We start from the raw sequence: 26,061 nt of genomic DNA, 5'->3' as shown, positions 1-26,061 counted from the left end.
GGGAGATGGAATGTCAAAGGAATTATCTGAAGTGGACACCCCAAAATGAGTGTGTGGTAGGATCACCACCAAAGAGAGCTCATCTGCTGGACTGACTTGTGCACGAGGACATTTATTGTGCCACTGTGTTGTGATATGATGTGCTTGTGCTGTAACACAATGCGGTGATGGTCCCTGGAAATTGTTTCTTGACCCTTTAATGGCCAGCAAGTTAGGTATTTTGACTATTGGATAATGTAGTGGATGAAGGTTTGAAAAGTGAATAGCCTTATCTGCCATTTTGGACATGAAGCTACTGTAAGATTGATCCTTGTAGCCTCCATCTCTGGTTAAGAGTCTTTGAAAACACCAGGTACTAGCATGCAATCCAGTAATGTCTAAAGATAGGGAAAAATGCCTAGGGATGAAACTCCTCTCTGGCAATAGGATAGTTTAGCCATGTCTACAGGAGGAGATCTCTTCAGCCTGGAGATGCCCCCATCGAGGGCCTGGGAACCTTCCTCCATCTGCAAGTTGAATGCTCTCCTTGTAACCATAGAAACGCGATCTGTTGCAACTAAATCAAGTGACAATACAAATAAAATTAATAATGTTTGGTTCCTGTCAGAAATCGTACCAGTTGTATTAAGAGATTGGCAGGCAAGACTGTGAAAAGAGGATTGACAGGTAAGTGACTGGGAGATTTAGAAAGAAGAGGAGGTGCTGAGAAACAAAACAATACTTTTTGCTTCTAGTGCAGGAGATACTTTCATTATTTGTAATAATCGACGTATCCTCCGTGTTCTGAGGGGACTGTTTTCTTATGACGTAGAAACCTCCATGCTTTCCTGCCAGTTTGCCCACTGAGCTTCTCAGTAGCCCACCTAAGCTCCCAAGGTGACAGCCTAGCTGGGGTTTCCAGGATCCAGGTTTATCTCCAGCCTACCAGGTGGGATGAGGAGGAGCCTGGAAGACATGGGAGCATGGGCTCCCAGCTCTGTGGCAGACCACTAGGGGGGCTGGCCCTGAACCAGGCACTTGATGGCTGCCAGGATAGCTTGGAGCCAGGGCTCCATTCCCTTTCACAGAGAAGGTGGAAAAGTTTGACTCCTTGCCCAGATGCCAGTGCCTTGTGCCCCACCCTATCACAGCAACTGACAGACATGCTCCTACCCCTCCTCCAGGCCAGGTGTCTCCACTGGGACCACTGCAAGGCAAGTCTGAGCTGGGCCAGGGAGTCCCATCTGCTTCCCTGTGGCCAGCCCTATCCCATGTGCTGCAGTGAACATAAGATTGGCCACAGTGGATCAGACCAGTGGTTATTCTCTCCTGGTATCCTGTCTTCATACAGCAGCCAAAGCCAGGTGCCTCAGAGGGAATGAACAGAACAGGGTAATTGAGTGATCCATCCCCTGTCGTCCACTCCCAGCTTCTGCCCGTCCAAGGCTAGGGACACCCAGAACATGGGGTTGCCTCCCTGGCATCTTGCCGAATAGCCATTGATGGACCCATCCTCCAGGATCTTAGCTGGTTCTTTTTCAAACCCAGTTATACTTTTGGCCTTCACAGCATCCACTGACAATGAGTTCCACAGGTTGGCTGTGTGAAGAAATACTTCCTTTTGTTTGTTTTAAACCGGCTGCCTATTAATTTCATTTAGTGACCCATAGTTCTTGTGTTATATGAAGGAGTAAACTACACTTCTTTATTCACTTTCTGCACACCAGTCAAGATTTTATAGACCTCTATCATATCCCCTCTTGTTTGTCTCTTTTCCAAGCTGAAAAATCCCAATCTTTTAAATCTCTGCTTGTATGGAAGCTGTTTCATACCCCTCATCATTTGTGTTGCCCTTCTCTGTACCGTTTCCAATTCTAATATATCTTATTTGAGATAGGGTGATCAGAACTACATGCAGCTTTCAAGGTGTGAATGTATCATGGGTTTATATAGTGGCATTATGATATTTTCTGTCTTATTTATCCCTTTCCTAATGGTTCCTAACATTCTGTTAGCTTTTTTGATTGTCACTGCACATTGAGTGAGTGTTTTCAGAGAACTATCCACGATGATTCCAAGATCTTTCTTGATTGGTAACAGCTAATTTCAAGCCCATCATTTTGTGTGTATAGTTGGGATTATGTTTGTCAATGTGCATTACTTTGCATTTATCAACATTGAATTTCGTCTGTCATTTTGTTGCCCAGTCACCCAGTTTTGTGAGATCCCCTTGTAACTCTTTGCAGTCTGCTTTGGATTTAACTATCTTGAGTAATTTTGTATCTGCAAATTTTGCAATATCACTGTTTACCCCTTTTCCCACATCATTTATGAATCTGTTGAACAGCACCAGTCCCAGTACAGATTCCTCGGGGACCCCAACTATTTATCTGTCTCTACTCTGAAAACTGACCTCTTATTTTTACCCTTTGTTTCCTGTCTTTTAACCAGTTACTGATCCACGAGAGGACCTTCCCTCTTATTCTATGACTTCTTAATTTGCTTAAGAGCATTTGGTGAGGGAGATTGTCAAAGGCTTTCTGAAAGTCCAAGTACACTGGATCATTCTTGTCCACATGTTTGTTAACCCCCCTCTCTCATTTCTGTCCCTCGACCTCCATGCGTGTGGAACCATAGCGGGGTCCCACTCTTGCCTTGACGAGATACTGGGTGGCTGGACTGCGGAAACATAGATCCTCTCCCCCCCAAAAAATATTTCCATTGTGGGGACACTAGCCCCCCTTTGCCCTCTCCCCTGCTTAAAATGCTATGTATAATTGGCTGTTTCTCAGAATCAGTATCGATATCCTTACCAAAAAGCTTTGGATCAATGAAGGTTAAATTCAGAGAAGTACCTGAACGTATAGCTATGACTCAACCTAACCATTTGAGATGTAGTTTTCGCTCCTTGTAGATCACTATCATGGCCCAGAATTCTTATCTTGTTTGTTCTAAACAGGCTAAGCTCTCCTCTCCTACTTTCTGACGTCAGCTGGGGTTCTCCAGTGAGTTTCAGCCTCCCAGTCACTCAGCAGCTGTTCGCTATTTATATCCTCACCAACGGAACAAAATAAAAGAAAACTGCATCATTAATGTGTGTTTGTTTATGTTTCCAAGCATTCACTAGCCAGTGATTCTGGCATTCGTTCACTTTAGAGATGGAAAGATAAGACCTGCTAGGTCATTCTGTCCGTCTCCCAGCCAGTAAAATATTGTTCCCTGTGGTAGGTTTATCATTGCTTTGTCCAGTCCAGTTTTGAATGACTCTAGAAAAAGGGCTTCCACCAGACCTGTTGGGAAGACTAGCCACACTCCTATAGATCTTAGCCATTAAGAAATATTTGCTGACATTCAGCCTATAGCTTTATTTATTTGCTTCCATGCCCTTCTTCCTAGTTTATGTCCCCTTGGACCACCCTGAATGACAGTGAAGGAGGGGAAAACAGGGCCAATCAGGATGCCTTGTTAGCCATTCTGGTGCACTCATGAGATTATACTAATGTGTCAATGTACTATGTCATTGAAATCACTTCCTGTCTGCTGGAATCAATCTCAGTCAGAAAAGAACTCAGCGGCCGGCTGCCTGAGTATGACAATACCAAAAACAGAGTGGAAGATTGACCAGTCAGCCTTTGATGGATTGTCACTTAAGATCTCTTTCCACTCCAGTCACTTGACACTGTGATTGTTTAGAAGAGGGCTGGCTTTTTTTGAGAGAGAGGTTCTTATGTATTTAAAATCAAAATTTCTCTCTGTTTGGATGAAGGAGTGTGCTGAAGTTGCAGTAAGAGGGAATCATGAAAATCAGACATGGGTGAAGGATGGTTAGGTCACCAGGTGCACCTTGCCTCAGTCTGTGCAGGATTCCTCTCTGCCTTATAGTCCCCATTGCTTGGCATAGTGCCATTTTCTGTGTCTCGGGGAATGGAACTTCCATTACTTCCCTTATTGATTCATTGACTTTAAGGTTGGGAGGGACCATTATGGTAATCTAGTCTGATGTCCTATGTAGGTCATAGAAGTTCACCCAGTAATTCCTGCATGGAGCCCAGTAACACAAGCCTGAGCAATGTAGGTTCTGAATCAGGGAGGTCGTGACCCCCAGCGAGGTTGGGAATGGATTCAGACACTTGCAACCAGGCTCCCTTGTATAAGGCTAGAGGGCAGAGAGCCCTTTCTCTTCCCTTTGTAATATGGGGTCATGGTATGGAAAAAGTTGAGAATTATTGAACTAGGGCATATCATGTAGAAAGACTTCCAGCCATGATTTAAAGGCTCCATGGGATGAGGAATTGCCTTTGTAAGACTCTTCTGCTGTTACAATTGCTTATTATGGTAGCACCTAGAGGCCCCAGTCAGGAAATAAGGCTACATTGTGCTATATACCATATAAATGTACACACATCCAGCATGATCACTGCCCCCAAAAGATTAAAGACTCAGAGAGAGAACAGCTAAAATAAAAAAAACAGACACTGAAACCATGACTTAGTAGAAGCTAGGCTAGGAAGCTTTGCTGATGTCCAGCCTAAATATTCATTTGTTGAATTTCATGTCATTACTCTAGTTATTATTCCCTAGCACCATCCCAAACAATTCCTCTCCGTATGTAGTGTTTGTACCCTTCAAAGCTTTGTAGCTGGCTATCATCTATCCCCCTGAGTCATCATTTAGCCAAGCTTAGTTCTATTGACCTTACTTATAATTGGAAAAGGTGCAGAGAAAGGCAACAAAATGATCAGGGGTATGGAACAGCTTAAAAAGATTAAAAAGACTGGGGCCGTTCAAAGAAAAGGAGTACTTGTGGCACCTTAGAGACTAACAGGTTGATAGGATAGAGGTCTATAGAATCATGAACAGAATGGAGAAATTGAATAGGAAAGAGTTAGTTACCCCTTCATATAACACCAGAAGCGGGGGTCACATGTTGACATTAGGAAGCATCAGGTTTAAAACAAACAAAAGGCAGTACTTCATAACATCCACAGTCAACCTTTGAAACCCATTGCCATGGGATGTTGTGAAGGTCAAAAGTATAACTGGATTCAAAAAAGAATTAGATAAGTTCATGCATCAGTGGCTATTAGGAAAGATTGTCAGGGATGCAAGCCCATGCTCTCGGTGTCCCTAAATCTCTAACTATGAGAAGTTGGGACTGGGTGACGGAATGGCTCACCCAATAGTTGCCCTGTCCTGTTCATTTCCTCCAAAACATCTGGGAGTGGCCACTCTCAGAGACAGAATACTGAGTAGATGGACCATTGGACTGACCCAGTGTGGTTATGTAGAAGTCAGTCCTTCTGGCCCACTAACCATGTTTATTGCTCTTCTCTAAATTCCCTTTGTTCTCTCAGTGTCTTTCTGGTGCTCAGAACTGAAGACTGCCTCTGCTCCGTGATGCGATGCCTCTTTCTAGACTTCTCCCCCCCACCTTCACCAGACCACATTTGCAAGATCGTGCTGGTCCACCGTCACCTATAGGTGTCTTTTGGCATTACTGCTTTTCAAGTTCCTTCTTCCAGCTGAATTTCCAGATGTTTTATCCTTGGATATTTCCTGTCTGTATTTCTAACCTCTCTAGGGACTGAATCCTTTAAGGTGCTGAGAGCTGTCAGCCCCCCCCCCCTCCCCCCCACACACACAGTATAGCTTAAAGGCACTGAACGTGTAGCTGCAGTGCTCAGCCTGTTAAAGGATGCAGCCTGTAGTTCGTTTGCAACACCGCCCAGTTTTGTGTCATCTGCATATCTCATTAATGTGCTATTTACTCCCTGTCCTAGATCATGACTGTAAATAAGAGCAGATCTATTGCCCCCCAGCTGCCTTTCCCACCTCGATGCATTGCCACTTATCACACGTTGTCCTCCTGCCAGAGCACCTGCAACTCTTCTCAGCAGCCAGCCCAGTTAGAATTCATTCTCGGAGGAAGGTTTTTGTGAGGCGCTGTATCAAATGCTTGACTACAGTCTAGCTGCGTCCCATCTAGTCCATTCCTTTCATTCGCTAGTTTCATAATTCGATCAAAAATAAGTGCCATCAAGATCTCTCTCTCTCTCCACTAGTGACACTCTAATTCATCTTTTCCATTTGTCTGGAAGTTGGACTTCCTACCCTTCAAACTGGCAAGAGCCCCTTTTAACTTAGGAGACAGGGGGGTTTTAAATTACACAGATCTTCATGCAATTAATATTGCTAAGTTTCTCTCCTTCCCAGCCCCAAAGATGGCTGCTTTGTACCTTTGTGGAAACTGGAAGCCGTAGGGCCTCTCTCTGTGTAGCCTAATTCATACACCCTTTGTGATCAGCTTGCAGTGCAGGTACTCAAATACTATGGTGATAGGCATGGCCTATATATCTAAATTGGTACAACAATGCCGTCTCTCCGGTCTCCACCTCACAGGATTAAGGACTGTGAGGAGCTGAGGTTCTACAGTAATTGGGGCCATATAGGTACCTAAGATAGACAGGTCTGTGTCTTAGCTAGTGAGAGTTATTTAGACTGTAAGCTCCTCAAGGCACTGTCACTCACATCACACATTTTCAGCACTTAAGAGGAAGGATGGTCTTAAATTTAACACTCGAGTACTGGGTTCAATTCTGTACTCTGCCACATTCTCCTGAGTCACTAAATCTTTTTTCTCCTGCCTGCTGCGTGTCTTGCCTAGCGTAATTACATCTTTGAGGCAGGGACTGGCTGCTGTTACGGGTTTGTAGTGGGCCTAGCGCAATAGGGTCTTGACCTCTGTTGGTGCTGCTGTAATTCTAATAATTAACAAGTAATGTGACGAATGTCACTTTCTGCAAACTCTTCGTTCTGTTGGCTTTTTACTTGCACCGCTAGGTAGAACGCCGGAGTGGGGATCACAGTTTTTGGTTTTACTACCAGCCCTTCCAGTCATTTTCTGTGTTGAGGTCCAGGACACTTGCTGTGCCCCATTTTACACAGTCCTAGAGAATGTTTACTGTGGTTTTACCTCCGTATGAGGCCTCGTTAGTGCACTGACTGCAAAGCACTTTGTAATCTGCTACTGAAGCATGATTTATAGAATGTGCTAAGTATTTCACAGAAGTTGGGACACTTTTAGCTCCTTTTGATGATCTTGACCCATTTGGTAAATCATCAGTTTGGCAGTGACTAGACAGTGGTACAAAGTGTAAATCACCTTATTATACTGAAACCTATCAATTAGGGATGAGGCAAAGGTCACCGTAGGCTAAGACTAAACCATGAGAAATTTCTTTCCCAAAAGGACACTTTTAAAGAGAGATTCCAGAGATTGAAAATCAGGGTGTGCAAAGGGAATGATTATTTATTATCTGCATTGTGGTTGTGTCAAGGAATGAACCAAGAATGGATCCTCACCATGGTAGGTACTGTGCAGCATAGAGTAATAAATAGTCCCTGCTCCAGGGAGCTTACAATCAAAATAGACATGACAGACATGGGGTTAAGGAAAGGGATGGAACATGCAAGCAGGGATGGCTAGCAAATCTCATGTTAGTGCCAGGATTCTTGGGCGGGTGGGTGGGGGGGAGTTAATTCCTTGGCTGAGGTTTTGTTAAGAGAAGATTAGCTAATTGGAAGGATGAAGGGAGGGAGGGGAACAGGGCAGGGGAGAAGAGATGAGAGAGGAAGCAGTAAGGTATAAGGGACAGGACTGGATTGATACTGAGGTGATAGCAGGAGTGAAATGGAGGAAACAGCCAAAGAGCAGCAGGGAAAAAGTGGCCACAGTCACAACTGTACAAAGCAGCTTACGTTTCTGGTACATTCGATAATGACCTGACGCAGACCAGGGAGAGCGCTTTTACATTTCACCTTTCTGGCTCCTTTGCTAGGCCTGGCTTATTTTTGAAAACTCATTATTTAAAGAAGGAGAAATTAAGCATTTGGGCCAACATGTCAATCTTTTCTTACCTCAGCATAGAGCACAAATCTTACTTCTGGGTGAGCTGGGACCATAAGAAGTCTATACTGGGTCAGACCAAAGGTTCGTCAAGCCCAGTATCCTGTCCTCTGACAGTGGCCAATGGCAGGTGCCCCAAAGGGAATGAACAGACAGGTTAGCATCAAGTGATCCATGCCCTGTCACCCAATCCCAGCTTCTGGCAAACAGAGGCTAGGGACACCATTCCCGCCTATTGTGACTAACAGCCATTGATGGACCTATCTTCCATGAATCTATCTAGCTCCCTTTTGAACCCCATTATAGTATTGGCTTTCACCGTGACCATAACATCCAGGATCAGGCCCTGAGTTCAGTGTCTGAGCAGTGTAGAATTTATTCAGACTCACTTACTGCCAGATCCTGTGATCCGTACCTCAGACAAAATTGAGTAAACACTATTGTGATGAAAGGAGCATGTGTGTTTTCAGCAGAGGGAAGTGCCTTGTTAATAAACCAGAAACTACACATACAAGTTGGTACTACTACTGGGTGTAGTTAGATTAACACTGCTAGCTCCTCAAATCCCTTCCAATGCAAAGACCAAGAATCAAGTGCAAGGCAGGATTTGGCCTTAAGTGAGTACGTGCGTGAGGTGGGATAAGGAGAAGTGTTGCGGTCTGGATTAGATTTAAAATGATCTTCAAAGCTAAATTAGCATTCGGAGTCACAGATACTGGAATTTTACAAGCTGTTCTCATGAGATTTTAGTTCCAAATCAGACTTCTCTTGAAGTCAGCTGATCCTGTGAGATTTCAACCAGCTTGAATTGTGAATCATGTGGGTTCAGTTGTTCTCAGAAAACTTCTGCCACCTTGGTCTGAAAATCTCACGAGAGAGAGCTGCTGCTTGCACAGAAGCAAAAGTGCCAGGAACATGCTAATGTGCCCTTAAGGTATGATCCTTATGTGTTCCTGGCATTGAACATTGAATAACTAACCTTTGTCTGACCATAAAGACTGTATGTATGTGGTCTGCAGTTCCTACAGTTGCATCATCCATGAATGATCCTTGCAGACTTCTCATTGCTCATTTCATCATGGGATGAAAATCCAAACTCCTATTGTGTAGCTAATTCTGAGAAATAATGGGAACAAAAGTTGGGTCCCAACTTTAATATTTTTTCACAAGGGGGTTGTGCCGTTCACCTGGGCAAACTATTGTGTTGTCTTTGCTCTTGGTTTGGGGACTGAAATGCCAGGCTATGAGGAAGCCAGACATGGCAGAGAGAGGGATCAAAGTTTTGGTGGTGGTCAGAAAGGGCCATTTGATTTGGGCCATTTCAAAAGGCAGCCGGAGGACCCAAGGGATGGAAAGTGCCAATTTTTTGAACTCCAAGTCACTGATAATGAGGCTGCTGATGGATTATTTGAGAATTCTGGAAACATGGGAAGCAAAATTGGAAAGAGTCCCTGAAAAGCAAGTGGGACTGATGATCAGTGATGAGGGGAGGGGAAAAACAGTTTGAGAAGCATCTAGGAATATTTCAGAATCCACTGAGTGATTCAAATGCTACTAGTAACAGAGAGAACTCCAAAGGCAGGACCCAGAACATCAGGTTCAGAGCCTAATTAATTTGCGCTCACACTTAGAAAAGGATTTAACACATGATGAGCTGAACACAAGTGACAGAGAATGATCAGATAGACGGGTGTAGCTGGAAGCAGGAGTACAAACCTCTGCAAGCAAAGCTCTTGCAGAGCAGTTCTTACCCGACTAGAAGCAGGAAGTATTGTTATAGCATGGGAGACGCTCTTCTTGCTGGGTTTCAGGCCAAATTTGTCAGTATAAGTAACTTTTGCATACACATCTGGGCTATTGGATGCTTCTACAAAGTGAAGCCAAACTGACACTAATGCAGTTCACTTGTTACTGATTAGAGTACAGCTTTGTTATCAAGAGAGGAGCCTCTCATTGGGGCTACTGATAGAAGTTAGGTGTTGCTGAACCTGAGGAAGGATTTTGCATGATTGGACTTTGTCTATTAATGTATAATTTAAGGGACAATACGTGCAATTTTAGATGAGTTAATGATCTCTTAGAAATGTTAACTTTTGTGTTTCCTAACTCTTTGATTCTTAATGTGCTGCATGAATGAAGGTTTTGGCTTGTGTATGTGTAAATATAATTTAATATAATAAATTCAATTGAATGGGAAATGCTGGCCTTCTAAGACTTGATGGCAAACAATTTCAAGAGGAAAAAAATGAGCATTCCACACAACAGGGCTTTTCAAATGTTCATCTGCCTTGTGAGGAATCTGACAGAGAAGATGATGTCCAGGAAGATTTATATGCCTGTATTTCCTCCAAACAGTTAGCACTCCGTGGTTATGGTGGGGTGGAGCTAGGCAGAGGAGGTGACAGCTCCAACCCTGTGAATGGTTCTTCACCGAAGATGCTAACTTTCCTTAAAGGCACTCAATCACTATGAAAATACTGGATAAAGAAATTAGATACAACATTTCCGATCCCAGGAACGCTCCGGTGATCAATGCTTGAAGGATACACTCTAGACTGAGAAAATTAGAATAATTTTAAACACAGAGAATAAGATCCAGGATAGCTCAGAGGAAAAAGGTCTTTTCTCTCTTTGAATTTCTAGACTGGAGGCATCATCTGAGATGATCACTTCAATAAGGGAGTTCTAACTGGAAACATCTTTTTTCTCTCTGTTGGTAGTTGAAATCACTTTTTTTTGACAGAGGAAGGATTGGGCAATAGCCTGGATTTTGGGAGACCTGGTTCAAGTCCCTTCTCTTCCACAGACTCTGTGTGTGACCTGGAACAAGTCATTTATTCTTTCTGGGCCTCAGTTCCCCATCTGACTAATGGGGATAATAACACTGCCCTGCCTCTCAGGTGTGCTGCAAGGATAGATAAAAGATTGGAAGGTGCCCAGATCCATGGGGGCCATGTAAGTACCTAAGACAGATAGACTTTTCCTTATTTTCTTGTTTGTACAGCACCTGCCATGATGGCGCTCTGGTTCCTGCTTGGGGCCTCTAGGAGATATCAAATAGGGACACTCAGGGATGCTTGATTAACATGTTTTTTTTTCATTATTATTATTATTATTATTTATTTAAATAGAAACATGACAGGTTGTGTGTGTGTGCGCGCACACACACAATTAATTTGTGCACTTTTCACAAACTGATGTAGGACTCAAATAGGTTCAATTTGTGACCCTCCCTTTGATATGAAATCCTTGAAGAAGCAGTGCAAACAGCGTATGCTTCAAGAGAAATTAATCAGCCTCAAATACAACGATGCATCACAGGAACAAGGAGTAATGGTCTCAAGTTGCAGTGGGGGAGGTTTAGGTTGGATATTAGGAAACACTTTTTCACTAGGAGGGTGGTGAGGTACTGGAATGCGTTACCTAGGGAGGTGGTGGAATCCCCTTCCTTAGAGGTTTTTAAGGTCAGGCTTGACACAGCCCTAACTGGGATGATTTAGTTGGGGATTGGTCCTGCTTCGAGCAGGGGGTTGGACTAGATGACCTCCTGAGGTCCCTTCCAACCCTGATATTCTATGATTCTATGAAAAGGTCTGACCTGATAGAAACTGCATCAGCAAGTCTGCTGGTTAGTCGGCCTAGGTCGGTGCTGCTTTTGAAAGTTCTATTAATAGGTTTTTTTCCCTTGCTGAGGCTCCAATTCTGATCTGAGTTAACCTGAAGTAACCCCAGAAGGTGAAAATGGTTATTCTGGTTTGACATTGATGTAACTGAGATCAGAATCTGACCCATGGAATCTCAGGTGCGAGGCAAGATATTATGAACTCAGTTACACCAGCGTATCTTCGGAGTAATGGTGCTGACTTCTATGGGGCTTCTCTGGATTTACACCCATGTCATTGAGATCAGAATTTGGTTTATAGTGTCGTGGCTTTCATCTGAGGATCTTAAAGCACCTTGAAGAACCGACGTATACATGGAAGCACAGAAAGATTAAGGGCCTGAGCTAAAGCTGACTGAAGTCAATGAGTGTATCTCCACTGGCTGGGAGCCACACTTTAAGTGACTTGTTCACAGGCACACAGCAAATAAGTGGAAAAGCTGACACTCTGGGTTGTGTTCTAGCCACTAGGCAGCACTTCCTCACCCAGAAATAAAGGTGTGACCAGCATGTATATAGCATCAGGTGTATAGTTACAAGCATGTTCTGTATGAGGTTATGTAGAGAGATAGAGAAAATCATATAAGATATCATAAAACATACATCAGCCAAAGAAACAGTCGTGACTTGCTAAGTGCTTGTCCTTTGGTCTAAACAGTGGGCAAAGGAGAGAGGCTGTGCCAGGATACTTGTGGCTCTTTGCCAAAATAAAGCAAGGAAGGGGGAAAAAGCCCTTAATTACAACTATTAATAGTTGGCCAATATGCATCATCTTCATCCCGCAGATATATCACGGCATTATTACTAGAGGTCCAGATAATGCACAATCCCTGGGGTGGCTGAAGAAGAACAGAGAAAATAGAAAAGAGATCCCTGCCTATATATAGCTGAACACCACTGGCTATGTGAGCAAACTAATTCAGTTCAGTCTGTGGTGAGATGTCAAGCAAAATGGATTTAGATTCTGTGGGCCAGATTCAGATTTCAGTGACACAGGCATAAATCAAGCATAATTGAGGTGGAGGGTAACTCTGGATTTCCTCGGGCATTGCTCGGATCAGAATCTGTGCCCATGACTGTGTTTCACCCCCAATTTGTGCAAATTCTTCAGGGGATTCGTTATAGGGTTGGAGTCACCATCACCACCACATTATCTACATGTATTCCATGCAATTATTATTTTATTGAATTCTCTGGAGGTAAAATTAAAATAGAGCTTTTCTTTTTCCATCTCTGCTTCTGTTTTTGTTTCCCCTTCTCTTTAACAACCCAGTCTCCCAGGAGAACACTTGATACATCCTCATGCTTCCCAGAGACTGCAGTTCAATAGGCTGAGAGTTAATTAACATCTGGGAGTTTCCAGATGTTTATGTACTATCGCAAAGAGCTGGCCATTGCTAGCAAATGAACAGCCAGAAAAAGGTGATCCAAACAGAGCACCCTTCAGTTAATTAATATGTGTCTGGAAAATTCAGCATGGTCCAGAGAAGCTAAATTGAAATTAGGAATAACTAAGAAAAACCCCTTCATTATCAACAAATAGTTGATTAGATTTTTTTTCAAACCCAGATATAGTTCCTATGCACTGTAGTCATGTATTCTCATTGTTGCCCATACAGTTAGCTGACAGAAAAAGGCACAGCCTTCAGCCTACCTTCGTTTATAAGATGTACTTCAAAAATACCATTAAGTGAGGATACTGTATTGGGCTGGATGACTCAAGCGATTTGTTATAAGGTATGAAGCCTTTGTCTATAAGTCAGGTTCAAGTCCAGACCAGGTTGCTGAAGGCAAGTTGTTCTGTGAAGTGAGTTGTTGAGTAGAATGGCTCCAGAACTTTTCATCAAAATAATTTTTAGCAGAATGTAGTTTCTGCAAAATTGAAATTTTTGTATGGAAAATTTTGTTTGTCTTCAATTTTTCTGTCTGGAAAATCAAAAAATGTTTAGCTTCAGAAACGTTTATTGAACTGAACCTTAATGTTTAATTTTGAATCAGTTCAACATTAGACCTGGCTGTGTTTCCTGAACATTTCATATGTGTTTGAATATCTAATGCCGTCATTGTGACCTATGGGCTGTACTCTTTGGCCAGACTACATTTCCCATGATGCACCACAATTTCTCTTCTGACCAAGCCGCATAATATATCATATTATTCACATGACTGTGAGTGCATTGTGGGAGATGTCATCTGGCCAGGAAGCACAACCCATAGGAGAGAATGGTGGTAAGAGACACCAGAACTGCAACTCCCATGAGGTGACACAGTGCCATTGGTTTCAGAGTGGTGGCCTTGTTAGTCTGTATCAGCAAAAAGAACGAGTACTTGTGACATCTTAGAGACTAACAAATGCATTTGAGCATAAGCTTTTGTTGGCTAAAATCCACTTCATTGGATGCATGTAGTGGAAAATACAATAGGAAGATATACAAACACAAACACACACACACACACACACACACACTCACAGACCATGAAAAAATAGGTGTTGCCATACCAACTATAACTAGAGTGATCAATTAAGGTGAGCTGTTATCTGCAGGAGAAAAAAAACTTTTGGCGTGATAATCAGGATGGCCCTTTCCTAACAGTTGACAAGAAAGTGTGAGAAACAATAGGGGGAAAAATAAGCATGGGGAAATAGTTTTAATTTGTGTAATGACCCATCCACTCCCAGTCTTTATTCAAGCCTAATTTAATGGTGTCCAGTTTGCAAATTAATTCTAATTCAGCGGTTTTTTGCTGGAGTCAGTTTTTGAAATTTTTTTGTTGTTGTATTGTGTCTTTTAGGTCTGTAATCGAGTGACCAGGGAGATTGAAGTGTTCTCCTATCGGTTTTTGAATGTTATAATTCTTGATGTCTGATTTGTGTCCATGTATTCTTTTACGTAGAGACTGTCCAGTTTGGCCAATGTACATGGCAGAAGGGCATTGCTGGCACATGATGTCATATATCACATTGGTAGATGTGTAGGTGAATGAGCTTCTGATAGTGTGGCTGATGTGATTAGGCCTTATGATGGTGTCCCCTGAATATATGTGGACAGAATTGGCAATGGGCTTTGTTGCAAAGATAGGTTCCTGGGTTAGTGGTTCTGGTGTGTGGTGTGTGGTTGCTGGTGAGTATTTGCTTCAGGTTGGGGGGCTGTCTGTAAGCAACGACTGGCCTGTCCCCCAAGATCTGTGAGAGTGATGGGTCATCCTTCAGGATAGGTTGTAAATCCTTGCTGATGCGTTGGAGAGGTTTTAGTTGGGGGCTGAAGGTGATAGCTAGTGGCTTTCTGTTGTTTTCTTTGTTGGGCCTGTCCTGTAGTAGGTGACTTCTGGGTGCTCTTCTCGTTCTGTTAATCTGTTTCTTCACTTCAGCAGGCGGGTATTGTGGTTGTAAGAATGCTTGATAGAGATCTTGTAGGTGTTTGTCTCTGTCTGAGGTGTTGGAGCAAATGCAGTTGTATCTTAGAGCTTGGCTGTAGACAATGGATTCTGTGGTGTGGTCTGGATGAAAACTGGAGGCATGTAGGCAGGAATAGCTGTCAGTAAGTTTCCGGTATAGGGTGGTGGTTATGTGACCATCGCTTATTAGCATTGTAGTGTCCAGGAAGTGGATCTCTTGTATGGACTGGTCCAGGCTGAGGTTGATGGTGGGATGGAAATTGTTGAAATCATGGTGGAATTCCGCAAGGGCTTCTTTTCCATGGGTCCAGATGATGAAGATGTCATCAGTGTAGCACAAGTAGAGTAGTGGTGTTAGGGGATGAGAGCTGAGGAAGCGTTGTTCTAAGTCAGCCATAAAAATGTTGGCATACTGTGGGGCCATGCAGGTACCCATAGCAGTGCCGCTGACTTGAAGGTATACATTGTCCCCAAATGTGAAATAGTTGTTGGTGAGGACAAAGTCACAAAGTTCAGCCACCAGGTTAGCCATGACATTATCGGGGATACTGTTCTGATGGCTTGTAGTCCATCTTTGTGTGGAATGATGGTGTAGAGGGCTTCTACATCCATAGTGTAGAATGGCCAGGATGGTGTTTTCTGGAAGATCACCAATGGATTGTGGTTTCCTCAGGAAGTCAGTGGTGTCTCAAAGATAGCTAGGAGTGCTGGTAGCGTAGGCCCAGGGTCTGAGGAAAGAGTCCACATAGCCAGGGAATCCTGCTGTCAGGGTGCCATTGCCTGAGATGATGGGGCATCCAGGATTACCAGGTTTATGGATCTTGGGTAGCAGATAGAATGCCCCTGGTCAGGGTTCTAGGGGTATGTCAAGGTTCCTTCCCCACTCTGAACTCTAGGGTACAGATGTGGGGACCTGCATGAAAGACCCCCTAAGCTTATTCTTACCAGCTTAGGTTAAAAGCTGCCACCACCAAAGTGTTACACAAAGAATAACAGGGGAAGTGCCTACTTGGAAACGTCTTTCCCCCAAAATATCACCCCAAGCACTACACCCCCTTTCCTGGGGAAGGCTCGATAAAAATTCCTCACCAGTTTGCATAGATGAACACAGACCCAAACCCTCGGATCTTAAGAACCATGAAAAGCAATCAGGATCTTAAAAGAAGAATTTTAATTAAAGAAAAAGTAAAAGAATCACCTCTGTAAAATCAGGATGGTAAATACCTTATAGGGTAATCAGATTCAAAACATAGAGAATCCCTCTAGGCAAAACCTTAAGTTACAAAAAGATACAAAAACAGGAATATACATTCGATTCAGCACAACTTGTTTTATCAGCCTTTTAAACAAAACGGAATCTAACGCATATCTAACTAGATTGCTTACTGACTTTACAGTAATTCTGACCTGCATTCCTGCTCTGGTCCCAGCAAAAGCATCACACACACAGACAGGACCCTTTGTTTCCCCCCCACACCCCTGTCCAGCTTTGAAAGTATCTTGTCTCCTCATTGGTCATTTTGGTCAGGTGCCAGCGAGGTTATCTTAGCTTCTTAATCCTTTACAGGTGAAAGGGTTTTTCCTCTGGCCAGGAGAGATTTAAAGGTGGTTAGCCTTCCCTTTATATTTATGACAGGTGTGTCTGTGCAGATTTGTTCTTGTGCTTTTCAGGGAGTTTCTTGAGCAGATGGTGTAGTTTCTTTTGGTAACCCTCAGTGGGATCAGAGGGTATTGGCTTGTAGAAAGTGGTGTTGGAGAGCTGCCTAGCAGCTTCTTGTTCATATTCCGACCTATTCATGACGACGACAGCACCTCCTTTGGCAGCCTTTTTGATTATGATGTCAGAGTTGTTCCTGAGGCTGTGGATGGCGTGTTCTGCACAGCCTAGGTTATGGGGCAAGTGATGCTGCTTTTCTACAATTTCAGCCTGTGCACATTGGCGGAAGCAATCTATGTAGAAGTCCAGTCTGTTGTTTTGAACTTTAGGAAGAGTCCACCCAGACTCCTTTTTGCAATGTTGGTAGGAAGGTCTCTGTGGGTTAGTATGCTGTTCGGAGGTGTGTTGGAAATATTCCTTGAGTCGGAGACGTCATAAATAGGATTCTAGGTCACCACAGAACTGTTTCATGTTTGTGGAGGTGGAGGGGCAGAAGGAGAGAGCCTGAGATAGGACAGATTCTTCTGCTGGGCTAAGAGTATAGCTGGACAGATTAACAATATTGTTGGGTGGGTTAAAGGAACCACTGTCATGGCCCCTTGTGGCATGTAGTAGTTTAGATAGTTTAGTGTCCTTTTTTCTTTGTAGAGAAGCAAAGTGTGTGTTGTAAATGGCTTGTCTAGTTTTTGTAAAGAGCACTTCAATCTCCCTGGTCACTCAATTACAGACCTAAGTCACAATACTACAACAAAAAAACTTCAAAAACAGACTCCAACAAGAAACTGCTGAATTGGAATTAATTTGCAAACTGGACACCATTAAATTAGGCTTGAATAAAGACTGGGAGTGGATGGGTCATTACACAAAGTAAAACTATTTCCCCATGTTTATTTTTCCCCCTACTGTTACCCACACCTGATTGTCAACTCTTGGAAATGGGCCATCCTGATTATCACGACAAAAGGTTTTTTTCTCCTGCTGACAATAGCTCACCTTAACTGATTACTCTCATTATAGTTGGTATGGCAACACCCATTTTTTCATGTTCTGTGTGTGTGTGTATATATATATATACACACACATCTATATTTTCCTGCTGTATTTTCTACTACATGCATCCGATGAAGTGGGTTTTAGCCCACGAAAGCTTATGCTCAAATGCATGTGTTAGTCTCTAAGGTGTGCAAGTACTCCTTGCTCTTTTTACAGTGCCATTGGTAGATGTAGTGTGATATCGAATTGATTGTTTTGACATTGTTCATAGCTTTTTATTCTATGAATATAGATAGATAGATAGATAGATATAGATCTTTCATCCTGATTTGGGATGAAAACAAATGTTGAGATATCAAAATTACCTCCAAGAGGGGAAATTCCTTTTTTGCTCATCTCTACTTCTGCGTCTGTCTAGTTCCTTAACACATTTTAAAAAATGTCCTCACAATCCGCACCGATTTAGAAGTCAAGGCATACAGACAGCCACGGGGTGACTCCTTCAACTTCGAGTCAGGTTTGTGCCACATTGGCAAGAGGTATGGAGAAGTTTGCATTGCTGCTGTCTGCTCTCTTTCATTGTTTGGTGGGAATGGGATAACCCTCTGGTGCCATTAATCTTCCACTCTAAATTCACTTAAATATTTGTTTCTTAAAAAGGTACCACTGAGGCTGTGCCATCAATTTCCCTAATGAGAGGCTGTCAACATAAATTATAACTCTGAGGCACGTTGTGTATTATGGAGCATGCTGAAAAGTTACTTCAACAAGACTTTTTTTATTTTTTTTTTTTTTGCCTGAAACATTCATTCCCTTTCTTCCCTGGTGCCGCGCCATGTGCGAGTCACTGATTAAATTCCCTTCTTCCATTTCAAAATCTTGATGCCCTGAGTGCCTTGTTTGGGGAGCCAGTGACATTTTGATGCCCTCCGTTATATACAGCTTGCCTGGGACTTCTTTGCAATTCCAGGGCAGGCACATATAGCTGTGGAAGGGATTTCATTTTGGTTTCTTCCTCCTGATAACTCATCACACTCTGGCTGGATCTCTGAAGGAAATGCTGCTTTTATAATGAAAGGAGGGGCCTTCTGCCTGAGACATCTGAATTATGGTCACAGCGTGGCCAGCATTGCAGGGTTTCGTTATTCTAAGCTGTCGTCATAGCCATCACAATAAAAGGAAATATATAACTACCATGATGGAAGCTTTACACTATATAGTTTATCTCTATAACAGTGTGCTATGATGTACCTAATTAGACTGTATCAACTGGTCCAGGTCTGCTCCCAAAGGGAGATTTTCTTATTGTGTCTGGTCAGAGAGCTCTCTGCTTATGATTTATCACTGAAATTAAATTTAAGCATTGTTTCCCATTTGATTATCAAGCTGTAGGTGACTTTTAAAAAACGCTTTTCAATCCATTACCCTCCACTCCCCACCCATGAGCCTTCACTGCCACTGTCCCCACTCTTTCCCAAAATAAATAAAATCACACACACACACACACACACACACACACACACACACACACACACACACAGAGCACCACTGGAAGTTGAAAGAAGAATTGAAGGGTACCAATTAGAGAGAATAAAATCATTGCTACTCAGAGCTGTTCTGCCTCCTTTCCTTACCTCGCTGCTGTTTTTACTTCTGACGTGCACAGTCATTGATGCATGATACATGTGAACAGTTGGAATATACGAAAAGGAGCCGTCCCCACACACACAGACATTAGATAAGATGATCCAGCAGGTGTTTCCCATCTCTGAGTCTAACGATCATCCAATTTGTGGGAGTTAGTGGGGTGAGTTCTTCAAGAAAATATTTAGAAAACTACCTTTTAACTTATTCCATCCTCTAACCCAGTGGTTCTCAACCCGTGGCCCATGGGATGCTCGCAGCCAATCAGCACACAGCTGCGGGCCATACAGGTAGTATTGGATGTGGCCCACATAACATATCATTGGTCGCATATGCAGCCCACAATGGTATCTATGTTGAGAGCCTCTGCTCTAACATATTCTATTTAGAACTTCTTAAAAGAGAAAAGTGACCTATTTTATTTCTGTGTTAGCACCTAAGGACCCCAGTCAAAGATCACCACACAAATAATTTAAACACCACACAAATAATACAAAGGCAATTTGTGTCCCGGAGAGCTCACAATCTAAGATTTAAACAAAGTGTGACAGGTGAATAAACAAAGAGGAGCTGGTGGATCTATGTATACTTAATCCTTCCTCAGCAAAGCGGGATAGACAAGATGATCTCTTTAGGGCCTGTCAAGGTTCCTTCCCCACTCTGAACTCTAGGGTACAGATGTGGGGACCTGCATGAAAACCTCCTAAGTTTATCTTTACCAGCTTAGGTTAAAACTTCCCCAAGGTACAAACTATTTTACCTTTTGCCCTTGGACTTTCGCTGCCACCACCAAACGTCTAACACCGGTTACTGGGAATGAGTCCGTTTGGAAATGTCTTTCCCCCCAAAATCCTCCCAAATCTTACACCCCCTTTCCTGGGGAAGGTTGGAAAAAATCCTCACCAATTTGCATAGGTGAACACAGACCCAAACCCTTGGATCTTAAGAACAATGAAAAAGCATTCAGTTTCTTAAAAGAAGAATTTTAATAGAAGAAAAAGTAAAAGAATCACCTCTGTAAAATCAGGATGGTAAATACCTTACAGGGTAATTAGATTCAAAACATAGAGAATCCCTCTAGGCAAAACCTTAAGTTACAAAAAGACACAAAAACAGGAATATCCATTCCATTCAGCACAGCTTATTTTCTCAGCCATTTAAAGAAATCAGAATCTAATGCATATCTAGCTAGATTACTTACTAAGTTCTAAGACTCCATTCCTGTTCTGTCCCAGGCAAAAGCATCACACAAACAGAGAGAGGCTTTGTTTCTCCCTCCCCCCAGCTTTTGAAAGTATCTTGTCTCCTCATTGGTCATTTTGGTCAGCTGCCAGCGAGGTTATCCTAGCTTCTTAACCCTTTACAGGTGAAAGGGTTTTTCCTCTGGCCAGGAGGGTGTTTAAAGGTGTTTACCCTTCCCTTTATATTTATGACAGGGCCCTTCCAGCCCTCTATTTCTGTTATTCTAAGGCAAGATAATGGAACATAAATAGACCGTTGTTGAGAAGACTTCCCCTTTCCTTCTTCCCAGGTTTGGAAGAAGCTCACAGTTTGATGGACAAACAATCTAAAGCTTGACTGGTCAGATATCTCCAGTCAAAGAAGCTGGGGTGGGGGTAGAGACACAGGTTGTAGTTGTTTTGTAGTAACTTGCTGGGAAAGTGTCCTGTGCATGATAAGCAGTTCTTGTGCCACAGTGACTGGCAGCCTTTCCGTATACTCCAGTAAGGGGGAATAATCTGATCACATTGCATGCATAACTAGGATATTGCAACATTGGCCTGTTGCACAATGAGGTTTTTTACTTTCCTTTACCATTCTACCATGGCAGGCAATGGCCCCTGCAGTTGATAGGCTGCCCCGCTAGATGGACCAGTGATCTGATCCACTGTGGCAGCTCTGAATTTCTAATGCTTTCTAAAGTGATACGATGTTTGGATTGTTCATCTGGGCCTCAGCGTAATTGCCTTCGTATGTCTGGCTTTGAGCAAGCGGGGAGTGCCAGGTGGTTATTCTCCAGTGTGAATGCAAATGGGGGGTTACTCGGGGATGCGAGCCAGGTTAAGTGCTATGTGTCATCCTCTGCAGTTGGAAATCCCAAGTCCTTGTGTGCCCCTTACTCTGGATGCATGGTACCAAAGGGGAGCATGAGGATTTAATCATGGTCCACAGTGTGCTTAGGAGATCTTGGTTCCACACTCCACTCCTTGTCCGCATTGCTGCAACTTGGTAGGAATAAAATGTCAGTCCCATATCAACAGCCCCATTAATGTCGGAGTGGGTTCCTCTCTGCTCCGCATCCTGCTCCATGCTTTTACCCAGCATGGATAAATGCAATGAGGCGGAATCACCCCCCCCCCCGATGAGCACGTGCTGGACACAGTTTCCTGTTATCGTGAGAGCCTGGGGAAAGGGATTCATTCTATTCCTGGGAGAGTATCCCACTAGGGAAAGGGAGTCTGCAGCTCCCTCGCTGGAAAAGCAAGAAGCTGAGCATTGTTCTGCATCCTGCTCCTAAGCTGATCCACACCGAAGCTCTGTACTTAACGCAGGGTTGTCTTTCGTTTGCAGGGTGTGCCTTCCTAACATACTGCGAAAGGGAGTCTGCCCTGAAGGCCCAGAGTGCGCTGCATGAACAGAAGACACTGCCAGGGGTGAGTCCAGATTGCTGTTTTCATCTGCATTGGGTTGTATATTACGTTCCCATTTGGGGGTATGATGATTAATGACTGTTGTTGCTCGGATGAGTCCATATTTGCATGGGGCTATAAAATCAAGGTGCCACAATCCAGCCTAGATGTTTCCAGACGTAGCAAACCTCAGCTTGTTGTTGTATCCAGAAGCACACAGCGGAAAATAACCCATTTGGGGCTGGATTCTGCCACCCTTTGTCATGTGAGAAAGAGGCTTTAGGGCTCAGCCTTCTGATTCGTGCATGGACATGTGTGTATGAGGTAACACCTCCACTTCCCCGCCCCTCCGCCCCTCGACAAAGCAAGGCGTGGTGGCAAAAAGAAACGGTTTGAATTATTGAGTTATCACAGACTGAAAACATGTTCTTCATGACAAAGTGGTTTGACTCAGTTGCTTTAGTATTCAAGCAGCTGTAGCAGATTGGAAAGGCAGTGAGACAAGGAGAAAAAAGAGAGAGAGAAGAGAAGAACATGAGATAATGAGGAAAATTATTCACATGAGCAAGATCTGAGGTTCAGACAACACAAGCAGAACTAAAAATAGAAACATCACTCTGAGGGGAAGACCTGGCCTGCAGGGGCGGATTGAGACCGGTCCTTGGGTTTCTCAGGCCAGTGGTAAGGATTGGGGGTGGGGGAGACATGGGTGTGGTTGGTGTACAGGGACAGGGAGAAGCACAGTGCAGATCTGATTGCAGCTGGAGGGAGTATCTCTGCCTGCTCTGTCTCATGTGGATAAAGGATGAAGGACTCAGGAGGGACAGAGATGTGTCCATAAAGGTCAGGGGGCAAGGGGTATGTGTAGAATGAAGAGGCTGGGAGGAAAGGTTTACCCATAAGTCTATACACTCAGAGTTTTGAACAAGGACTGCATTACTTTAATCTACCCCTGTATGCAAGCTGGGAGTTGCTATCACTAGACTCAAGTTACTCTCAACTGCTGAGAAATTGTTGTTTCTCCTGATATTTCCATGGCCCTGTATCAGTCTCTAGAACTTACCTATCTTTTCATCCCCTTACCAGTGCAGATGCCCACACACTCACTCGTTCGGTGCGATCTTTGTCATAACGGGTGTGGTTTGTGTGTGTATGTATGCGCGTTGTTCACTAAGAATACCTTCACGCCTGGTGACAGCTCCAACAAACTAGTTCTTCTCAAAAATATGAGTGGCTCTGGTTGCATTGTTGCTACTAAGGGGTGATTCCTTCCTGTTTATTTTCTTTTTAAATCCATGCCGTCTCTGTGCCTGGGCTACCAACTAAAGAGTGTGTGTGTGCACATACTCACAAAAGACAGATATTTAGCTTAGGGATGTTTCAAATAACAGCTTCTTTGTTTATATTTTATTGAGCATGTTTTAGAGGCATACGCATGCAAAAACACAGGGATCAAGATTTTCAAACCTGAATCCATAATTAAGTGGCTAAATTGGGGTCCTGATTCTCAAAAAAGGTTGTTTATTTAGTAGAGCCATTCACTGGGAGTTGTTGGATACTCAGGAATTGAAAAGCAGACTATTTTAATCATGCCCAGAGCTCATATCATTTCCATGAGGTCAAAGTCATGTCTCAGTGAGGCTGGTGTAAAACTGGAATAACTCAACTGAAGTCCATGAGAGTTGCTGGGTGCTCAGCACTTTTGAAAATCAGGTGAAAAATTATTTGCCTAAATATGGAGTTTGAGAGCCTGATTTTAGACACCCAGATTTGTATTTGTGGCCAAGGTGTATGTCTGTATGTCTATATAAACAACAAAGCTCTGAGGGTGAAATCCTGGCTCCATTGAAGTCAATAGCAAAGCTTGTGTTGATTGCAACAGGGGTAGGAGTTTACCCTTAACGTTTTATGTCTGATACTATGAGGGTCTGAGTACCTCTAGCTTTTATCAATTCAAATTCTGACCTCATTTGCAATGCTCTAAACCCAGACTAACAGCATTGACTTCAGGAGAGTTATTCATGTTTAACACTGGCTGTAATAGTGATCAGAATCTGACCCCGAGGGCAATGATGGAGGCTCTGTGCTGAAATAAGTGACCAGAATTTCAAATATACTGAGCACCCACCAGAGCCTTTGACTTCAATTCCAATTATTCCTCTTGGGATCAAGCCCTTCTTTCTCCCACCCAACCTGGCTGCAGACACCTTTCCATCAAGTTCCTGAACTCATCCTCTGGATGATGTTTCTCTAGTTTGTTTCAGGGAACCAGCCTTGTCTTTGATAAGCTCTCATGCCAGGATATTATTTTATGGCTCCTATGCAAGTAGCAGGGGAGTATTTTATGACATACCTAACTGGGCTTGATGACATGCACTGGCAATATTAAGCATAATTCATCACCATAAAATGAGAAGCATGCCTTAGGTCAAGGGTCAAAGTCCTCTCTGACATGAGTTTACAAACAATACATATATAACACATTCCCTTCACCTGCTAGTTTCTGTGACACAAACAATACTACTGAAGAAGCATGAAAATAATTAACAAGCCAGGTATAGAAAGGGGAAAGTAATACATACAGTAGATCACTGAATTGAGGCTTCCCCCCCAGTAAATTATACAGTACTTGCTCTTGTATTACTACTGCATGCATATTTGCTGTTATAAAACATAGAACTGAGTCATTTGTAATAATATGCACATAAATGCAAATGTATGGAAATGATGAGGCACCAGAATTTTGTGCATAGATCCAAGCTCCTGCCTCTCAGCTGTGTATCACTGTGTTTTTAGTGGAGTGGTTACATGCACATATTTTACAGTAATTACTTTCTGGATGTGCTTTGTAAGATGACAGAAATATGTTTCACATATTTTCTTGTTATATGTGAGATATAAAGTCATCTTGTGGAATAATCAAAACACTTCTAAGCAGGTGTGTGTTGATTAATAAAGTCTTTATGGTCCATTTTTTAGGGGGAGAGTTGTGATAAATATTTTGCGGGAAGTAGAACGTAATGTAAAATATCAACTTGCTTGTGAAATCTTCTTCAGTCCACTGCTTGGGACAGTTTGAAAGTGTCTTCTGCCTAAAACTGAAGGACTGGGTGTGCGTTAGAACACTATTGTGAGTGCCAGGCGATTCAAATTTTAACATTTACTTGTGATTGTTTATTTTACATATAATAGAATAGCTGGATGATGAAGTATATTAGTTTTTTAATAATTTATAGAAATGCTTTGATGTTGCAGTAATTACATTAAAGGTCACATATCAAAGGTAATTTGGGTGAGCAGCTGTGATGGTTTCTCAGAAGCAATCAATATTGCTGTCCGTGGTGCTGATTTCACCAAGGGGACTGCCAGATTAAAGGAGGCTTATTACCAGCCAGACAGACACAAGGGAAATCAAGAACAGATTGGAGAGATGCACTATTCTCTTTCCCCGCCTATAATTAACACTGTTCACCATAATCTGTGCTAATCCTTCATGCTGGGAAAACCACTAGCATTTTTAGACATCTCAAAGGCAAATTAGGCAAGGTGGAATATTTTAATGGGAGGGGGATGGGAGAGAATACAAAATGTAAAAGTTGATTCCCCCTTGGGAATTCTGAGCCTGGTAAATCTCCCCATGATGAAAGTTCAATGTAAGAAATGCAGTCCATAATCTAGGAGAAAGCAAAAATATGACCCCAACAATGACAGTGCAGGGGACATGAGAATTATGTGCCTGCCCGCTCGGTTTAATATTAGCTATTGGCCCCGCAGAGCTCCATAGGAAATGAAATTAGGGAAATAAAATTGTTTTAAGTTAGTCATTTTGATTACAAATTATAGCAAAGTCAACTTTTCCCCCTTTCTTTCTTTCTGAGGCTAACGTCAGAGGATAATGCTGAGAAATGTAATTAGGCTATCAAGATCGACTTTTATTTATGACACAAATAAACTGAGCTCATGTATGATAAGCACGGTTGCATTTTTTCTCTGTTTCTTTGTGGTTTCTCAGACACAGGGACTGAAGGGGCTGTTGGTTGTGGGGGGCTGCCTGTTTTCTATAAAATCAGAACTCACCAGCAAGGCTCCAAAGAATAAATATAAAAAGGAATAGCTGGCAAACTGTTAACCTCCAAAATTTTAGGTGCCTTCCCAGACTTTGAAATCCATCAAAAATTATTTTGTCATCTTATTG

The 26,061-nt window shown here is 42.8% G+C and overlaps 1 protein-coding gene across 11 annotated transcripts in view; it reads left to right on the top strand.

Annotated features, from left to right (window-relative positions):
• The window catches only part of CELF4 (CUGBP Elav-like family member 4), an 888,518-nt gene that overhangs the window by 84,465 nt on the left and 777,992 nt on the right, over positions 1 to 26,061 (top strand). For all 11 annotated transcript variants that reach the window (XR_007356644.2, XR_007356643.2, XM_048849887.2 and 8 more), the window contains exon 2: positions 21,808 to 21,890. Coding sequence is in view for 9 of the 11 variants with exons in the window: in XM_048849887.2 (XP_048705844.2) it covers positions 21,808 to 21,890 (83 nt within the window). In the remaining 2 variants the exon portion in view is untranslated. The remainder of the gene's footprint in view (positions 1 to 21,807; positions 21,891 to 26,061) is intronic.

Source organism: Caretta caretta, chromosome 5 (genome assembly GCF_965140235.1).
Source record: "Caretta caretta isolate rCarCar2 chromosome 5, rCarCar1.hap1, whole genome shotgun sequence".
In the NCBI taxonomy this organism is placed as follows: domain Eukaryota; kingdom Metazoa; phylum Chordata; order Testudines; family Cheloniidae; genus Caretta; species Caretta caretta.
Note: the sequence above shows the minus strand (reverse complement) of the source record. Positions and strands in the feature narration are given on the sequence as shown.